Here is an 8,317-nt window from a genome sequence, read left to right on the forward strand (position 1 = left end):
GTTCCGGTAACCCCCCGGTACTCCAGTAAAACCCCGATTTCACCCGGAACGTTTCCGATATCCAAATATAGGCTCCCAATATATCAATCTTTATGTCTCGACCATTTCGAGACTCCTCAGCATGTCCGTGATCACATCCGGGACTCCGAACAACCTTCGGTACATCAAAACACAAAAACCCTAATTACGATCGTCACCGAACTTTAAGCGTGCGGACCCTACGGGTTCGAGAACTATGTAGACATGACCGAGACACGTCTTTGGTTAAAAACCAATAGCGGAACCTGGATGCTCTTTATCGGTCAGACCGCATAACAACATACGTTGTTCCCTTTGTCATCGGTATGTTACTTGCCCGAGATTCGATCGTCGGTATCATAATACCTAGTTCAATCTCGTTACCGGCAAGTCTCTTTACTCGTTCCGTAATACATCATCCCGCAACTAACTTATTAGTTGCAATGCTTGCAAGGCTTGAGTGATGTGCATTACCGAGAGGGCCCTGAGATACCTCTCCAACAATCGGAGTGACAAATCCTAATCTCGAAATACGCCAGCTCAACAAGTTCCTTCGGAGACACCTGTAGAGCACCTTTATAATCACCCAGTTACGTTGTGACGTTTGGTAGCACACAAAGTGTTCCCCCGGTAAACGAGAGTTGCATAATCTCATAGTCATAGAAACATGTATAAGTTATGAGAAAGCAATAGCAACAAACTAAACGATCAAGTGCTAAGCTAACGGAACGGGTCAAGTCAATCACATCATTCTCTTAATGATGTGATCCCGTTAATCAAATGACAACTCATGTCAATGGTTAGGAAACATAACCATCTTTGATCAACGAGCTAGTCAAGTAGAGGCATACTAGTGATACTCTGTTTGTCTATGTATTCACACATGTATTATGTTTCCGGTTAATACAATTCTAGCATGAATAATAAACATTTATCATGATATAAGGAAATAAATAATAACTTTATTATTTCCTCTAGGGCATATTTCCTTCATGTCGCCCGCCCGCTGGGTCGCTGGCAGTGTGCCGGCGAGAAAAACATTCATTCTGGAGGCCGACTGTGTTGCCGGCCGCTGGCTGTGTTGCCGGCAAGAACAACTATTCATTTTGGAGGCTGGCTGTGTTGCCGGTCGCTGGTTGATGCCGGCGATGGACGTGTAGTCTGCTGGCTCTGTTGTCAGCGAGATGAACCGGGGCCGTTGGCCTGAACTAGGGCTTGGCATTTGAAACATTGCTTTTGGTTTTTTAAATAGACGCGGACATGATGAGGCAAAAGGGATGCGGCCACGCACTGGGCGCACAGCCACCGCATTCCAGGACACGTCCGGATACGACCCTAATTCCCTATCAAACGGATAGAATCCGGACAAAATAGACGTCTGTTTTGAGTCGCGCGGTGGAGTTGCCTGAGGCCCGGTGCATCAGGGGGCTGTTTGGTTGCTACCCTGAGAAAAATCTGCCTGGCCAGAGGGAAGCCGGACACTAGCCTGAACCTTGTTTGGTTGGCAGCCTGAGCACTCTTATAGCTAGCCTGACCTGAGCACACGGGCACACAATTAGCCGGAGTCAGGCCACCCAAATCGGAGGCCTAAGCTTCAGGCACACACATGCAAATATATTTTAATGGTTGATCAGTGTACTTTAGTGGTTCACCCATGTTGCATGCAGCTAGCAATCATTGCATCATACCATTCTTTATTTTCTTAGGCTCAGGCACGAACCAAACAACACTTGGCTGGAGCTGCCTAGTCGGGTTAAAAGCACAAAAATCTCAGGCTACACTCAGGCACGTAATTTTCTCAGGCATGGTGCTCAGGGCACCAACCAAACAGCCCCCATATCCCATCATTTGGGCGAGGCAATGAATTGGACGGGATGGGACGGGTCTGAGCTGGTGGTGGCGTGCGTCAGTTCTTCAAGACCAGCTGCCCCCCGCTCCCCACCCACTTCGTCCTACTTCTCTCGACTTCATTACTCTCTACATTTGCATTTGGGTGGGGCATTCTGCTCCTCCGCTCTTGTTCTTCTTCTTCTTCCTTAGATCTGATCTGGTAGCCACCGAATCCTACCTGATTCATCTCTTTGTGCGATTCTTGCTTTTCACTTCACTTCACGCTGCATCTCCCTTTGTTTTCTGCAGATCGAGAGGCATTGGAGCGCGCAGCAATGGCGGGTGAACTTCCGACGCCCTTGGACATGGAGAGCTCGCCGGCGGTCCCGGCCACGGCGGCCACAAACTGGTCCAAATGGTCAACGCTCCCGGATGATCTCGTCCGCCGCATCGCCAAGTGCTTCCTCTACACCAATGACGTTGACTACTACATGTGCTTCCGCGCTGTCTACCCCAGCTGGCGCGCCGCCACCGGCGACCCCAGGAGAGACACTCGGGAGCCCTGCTTCCGTTGCTTCCAGCCGCTACATTGGATGGTCCTGGACGACGACTTCCACAGCGACGACAAGCGGGTGTTGGTGAACACCGCCACCGGCCGCATCGTCCGCAAGAAGCTGTTGGAATTTAGTCTATTTTGGGCAGCCCAATAACTATTTCAGTGGTTGCTGGAATTTAGTCTATTTTGAGCAGCCCAATAACTATTTCAGAAATTCCTAATAAATCCTAGAGGCCCACTTAGCCCATTTGTGCAAGGCAAGGGATACTATTAAAGTTTAGTCCCACATTGCTAGTTTAGTGGGAGTTGGACCTCCTTATAAGGGAGGTTCTTTCCCCACTTGTACGAGCATGAGAACAAGAGGGATATCCATGCGCGCTCCTCCTCCGCCGCCCGCCTCGCCGCAGGTTGCGGGAATGAGCCGAGCCGATGTCTATATTTTTGCCACGCACTACGGGTATACGAAAGATCACACGGAAACTGAAAAGATTTTTTTGCGAAAGTGGAGTTCGAATGCGAACGGTGCAGCCCTTCGGCTGTTGGCTGTTCGCTTCGTCTCTGTCTCTTCGTCTCGCCTCCTTCTCTTGCGCCTATAAAAGGGAGGTCGCTCCTCCCAGAGAGAAGCACCAGAACCTCTTCCTCCTCTCGCCACAAATTCCTGAGCACTGCGCTGCTGCTACGATCTTCCCCATCTCGGCTTGCGGTGTGCACCGCAGGTCGGGACAGTAGGCCTCCGAAACCACACCTTTTGAGTCATGTACGGGAGAAGGGTGATAAGGTTTTTGGGAAGCGCTCAGCGCGACTACTGGCTGCTTCATCACGGACGATCCGGTCGCTGACGACTACTTCCCCGACGATGACTTCTTCCCCGACGTCCACGACCTCCTCCACGACATGGCGGGCGAGGACACCGACCCCAAGTCCAGCACTTCTACTGCTGCTGTCCCATACGTGTTCTTGCTCTTTCTGTTAGATGTCATGACATAGTTCTTTGCTCTACCTTCTGTCCTACATGTGTTAGGTTCTACTTCATATATGCAACTTCATCTAGTATCTGTTCTAGATGTGTTTAGTTCAAGTTCATATATGCAGATGCTATTTACCTTCTCTTTGTCCGAACGCATGACTTGTTTTATCTCTACTATATTAATCATGCTTTATCTAGTATTTCTGTTAATAAAATCATTCGGTAAATTGCTCATATTTCCAACAATCCAAAAACCTTATTATAGGAAATTTACCCCGAGTGGTTTTGTTGCTTCCATGAGACCTCCTATGTTTGTGGGTATCCACTATAAGAGGTGGCGCGTGAGAGCAGTCTTATGGTTTCAAACCATGAGTTGCTATGACGCCACTCTCGGCAAACCTGAAGGAGAGCTTGATGCTCAACAGGCACAAGCTTTTCAGAAAATGGATACTCTGTTTAAGGCTGCTCTCTTGAGTGTTCTTGGTGAGAACATAGTTGATGCTTATGCGTCAATTGATAATGGAAAAGATATGTGGGATGCACTCGAGGCCAAGTTTGGGGTCTCGGATGCTGGCACTGAGCTATACATCATGGAGCAATTCTATGATTACAGGATGACTGAAGAGCGCTCCGTGGTTGAGCAAGCTCATGAGATACAGTCATTTGCTAGAGAACTTGAGCACTTCAGTTGTATGCTACCGGACAAGTTTGTTGCCTTAGGTATCATCACTAAGCTTCCTCCTTCATGGAGGAACTTTGCTACCTTGCTGAAGCATAAGAGGCAGGAGTTTTTCGTCCCGGATCTCATTGGCACTCTTGATGTGGAAGAAAAGGCGAGAACAAAGGACACACGTGCTCGAGGGATTGACGGAGGATCTAGTGCCAATGTGGTACAGAAGCAGAACTTCCAGCCCCACAAGTTCAAGAACAAGGAAAAGTTTGATGGAAAAGCAAAGTTTGATGGGAAGAACAAGGTTGTGCAACACACGAACTTCAAGAAGAAGAATGGCAAGAAGAAAGGTGTTTGTCATGTGTGTGGGGATCCTGATCATTGGGCTCCTAGTTGCCCTAATCGCTATGACAAGCGTCATCCTGGGAAAGGCGGCAAGACCGCTAATGTTGTCATTGGAGACACTGACATGAAGGATGTCGGGTATGGTATATTTCCCACTATTCTTTCAGTATGTCATTCTCCTGACTGGTTGATTGACACGGGTGCTAATGTGCATGTATGCGGTGATATTTCCATGTTTTCATCTTATCAGACCGCAGGGACTTCAACCGTGCTTTATGGGCAACGGTTCAAGTGCTTCTGTTCGTGGTGTTGGCATGGTCGATCTAAAGTTTACTTCGGGGAAGATCATGCGGCTGAAGAACGTGCATTATGTCCCCTCCGTCAATAAAAATCTTGTTAGCGGATCTCTTCTGTGTAGAGATGGCTATAAGCTTGTCTTTGAGTCGAATAAATTTGTAATATCCAAGTATGGAACCTTTGTTGGTAAAGGCTATGAGTCAGGAGGCTTGTTTCGTTTATCCTTATCAGACATTTGCAATAAAGTTGTTACTCATATTTGCAACAATAGTGAATCCAATGTGTGGCATTCACGTCTTTGCCATGTTAACTTTGGTTGTATGTCGCGACTAGCGAAGTCGAACTTTGTTGGGGATCGTAGCAGAAATTTAAAATTTTCTACGCATCACCAAGATCAATCTATGGAGTAATCTAGCAATGAGGGAAAGGGGAGTGCATGTACATACCCTTGTAGATCGCTAAGCATAAGCGTTCAAGAGAACATGGTTGATGGAGTCGTACTCGTCGTGATCCAAATCACCGATGATCCTAGCGCCGAACGGACGGCACCTCCACGTTCAACACATGTACGGAACAGAGACGTCTCCCACGCCTTTATCCAGCAAGGATGAGGGAGAGGTTGAGGAAGAGGGTCCAACAGCAGCACGACGGCGTGGTGGTGATGGAGTGGCAGTTCTCCGGCACGGCTTCGCCAAGCTCACGCGGAGGAGGAGAGATATTGGAGGGGAGGGGCTGCGCCAGGTGCAAGGATTAGGCCGCCCTCCCACGCCTCCACTATTTATAGGTGGCGAGAGAGGGGGCCGGCCCCGCTAGATCCCATCTAGGGTTGGGGCGGCGGCCAAGGGGGGAGGAGTGCCTCCCAAGTCAAGTGGAGGCCCTCCCCTTTAGGGTTTCCCCTCTCCCATGCGCATGGGCCTTGGGGGGGCTGGTGCCCCTGGCCCATTAAGGCTAGGGAGCCCTCCTACAGCCCATGCTGCTGTATTAGACGTGGCGGAACATTTTCCGGACCTTCGGACCCCTCCGGAATCCTCCGGAACCTTCCGGAAGCTTCCCGGTACAATACCGGAAAAAACCAAACTTTTCCTGGAACCCGAACAACAACTTTCCATATATAAATCTTTACCTCCGGACCATTCCGGAACTCCTCGTGACATCCGGGATCTCATCCGGGACTCCGAACAACATTCAGTAATCACATACAAGTCTTCCTAATAACCCTAGCGCCATCGAACCTTAAGTGTGTAGACCCTACGGGTTCGGGAACCATGGAGACATGATCGAGACAACTCTCCGGTCAATAACCAACAGCGGGATCTGGATACCCATGTTGGCTCCCACATGCTCCACGATGATCTCATCGGATGAACCATGATGTCAAGGATTCAATCAATCCCATATACAATTCCCTTTGTCTATCGGTACGATACTTGCCCGAGATTCGATCGTCGGTATCCCGATACCTTGTTCAATCTCGTTACCGGCAAGTCTCTTTACTCGTTCCGTAAAATATCATCCCGTGATCAACTCCTTGGTCACATTGTGCACATTATGATGATGTCCTACCGAGTGGGCCCAGAGATACCTCTCCGTTACACGGAGTGACAAATCCCAGTCTCGATTCGTGCCAACCCAACAGACACTTTCGGAGATACCCTGCAGTGCACCTTTATAGCCACCCAGTTACGTTGTGACGTTTAGTACACCCAAAGCATTCCTACGGTATCCGGGAGTTGCACAATCTCATGGTCTAAGGAAATGATACTTGACATTATAAAAGCTTTAGCATACGAACTACACGATCTTGTGCTAGGCTTAGGATTGGGTCTTGTCCATCACATCATTATCCTAATGATGTGATCCCGTCATCAACGACATCCAATGTCCATGGTCAGGAAACCGTAACCATCTATTGACCAACGAGCTAGTCAACTAGAGGCTTACTAGGGACATGGTGTTGTCTATGTATCCACACATGTATCTGAGTTTCCTATCAATACAATTCTAGCATGGATAATAAATGATTATCATGAACAAGGAAATACAATAATAACTAATTTATTATTGCCTCTAGGCATATTTCCAACAGTCTCCCACTTGCACTAGAGTCAATAATCCAGTTCACATCGCTATGTGATTAACACTCAAGGTCACATCCCCATGTGACTAACACCCAAGGAGTTTACTAGAGTCAATAATCTAGTCCACATTACCATGTGATTAACACTCAACGAGTTCTGGGTTTGATCATGTTATTCTTGTGAGAGATGTTATAGTCAACGGGTCTGAACCTTTCAGATCCGTGTGTGCTTTACAAATCTCTATATCATCTTGTAGATGCAGCTACCACGCTCTATTTGGAGCTATTCCAAATAACTGTTCTACTATACGAATCCGGTTTACTACTCAGAATCATCCAGATTAGTGTCAAAGATTGCATCGGCGTAACCCTTTACGACGAATTCTTTTACCACCTCCGTAATCGAGAAAATTCCTTAGTCCACTAGTTACTAAGGATAACCATGATCGTTGTCCTGTGATCCATTCCTAGATCATACTTGTACCCCTTGACTGACTCATGGCTTGGCACACTTCAGGTGCGGTACATAGCATGCTTTAGAGCCTACGTCTAAAGCATAGGGGACGACCTTCTTCATTTCTCTCTATTCTGCCGTGGTCAGGTCTTGAGTTTTACTCAATACTCATACCTTATAACACAGCCAAGAACTCCTTCTTTGTCGATCTATTTTTGAACTCCTTTAAAATTTTGTCATGGTACGTGTTAATTTAAAAGTACTATTAAGCAATTTTGATCTATCCTTATAGATCTTGATGCTCAATGTTCAAGTAGCTTAATCCAGGTTTTCCATTGAAAAACACTTTTCAAATAACCTTATGTGCTTTCCAGTGTAGCGACCAGACCTCAAGCAGTCTGATCTCTGTGCTCCGGTGTCATCCCTGGATCAGTAATGCTGACACCACACAGTACTCGGAGGATTTATAGCAGAGTAGCAATCACACACTTATTACATCGAGTGTCTCAATAGAGAACTTATTACAATAAATATGGCTTAAGGCCATCTAATAACGTTAACATCGGAAGGCTTGGAAGATAAGTGAGTCCATCAACTCCAACGGCATCACTAAGTATAGAACCACGACCTAAAAACTCCTTAATCATCGTCTGAAAAGTCTGCAACATTAACGTTGCAGCCCGAAATGGGTCAGCACATGGAATATGCTGGCAATGTAACACATGGAGAGTAATGGAATGAAACAGCTATACTATATGCATATTTGGCTAGTGGAAATCTCTATAGTTACAGTTTTGCGTAAAGCCAATTTTTCCCTACTTCAAAGGAATAAATTTATTTAACTATCATGGTAGTTGTTAAACATTGAGAATGGTTGACAGTATTCTCAATCCCAATTAAGCATCATCATTAACATAACCCAACAAAATTAATTTAGAGTAACATGTTGAGATTCACATGATAATCCAGGTACTAGATACTCAAGATGTCCATAACCGGGGACATGGCTAACCATGATTAGTTTATTACACTCTGTAGAGGTTTGCGCACTTTTCCCCACAAGACTCGATCGCCTCCGTTTGGTTTCTCGCACTACATGGTGT

The 8,317-nt window shown here is 46.8% G+C and overlaps 1 protein-coding gene across 2 annotated transcripts; it reads left to right on the plus strand.

Moving 5' to 3' along the window:
- Window positions 1-1,823: 1,823 nt before the first annotated feature.
- Window positions 1,824-2,630, plus strand: LOC119273253. 2 transcript variants are annotated; one of them, XM_037554485.1, is made up of 2 exons: window positions 1,824-2,068; window positions 2,158-2,630. In XM_037554485.1, exon 2 carries the CDS (start codon window positions 2,184-2,186, stop codon window positions 2,556-2,558), a length of 375 nt encoding a protein of 124 aa, XP_037410382.1. In that variant the 5' UTR covers window positions 1,824-2,068; window positions 2,158-2,183; the 3' UTR covers window positions 2,559-2,630. The 2 variants fall into 2 exon arrangements, with proteins under 2 accessions (XP_037410382.1, XP_037410381.1); XM_037554484.1 differs by having other exon boundaries at window positions 1,824-2,011.
- The last annotated feature ends 5,687 nt before the right edge of the window (window positions 2,631-8,317 follow it).

Source organism: Triticum dicoccoides, chromosome 3A (assembly GCF_002162155.2).
Source record: "Triticum dicoccoides isolate Atlit2015 ecotype Zavitan chromosome 3A, WEW_v2.0, whole genome shotgun sequence".
In the NCBI taxonomy this organism is placed as follows: domain Eukaryota; kingdom Viridiplantae; phylum Streptophyta; class Magnoliopsida; order Poales; family Poaceae; genus Triticum; species Triticum dicoccoides.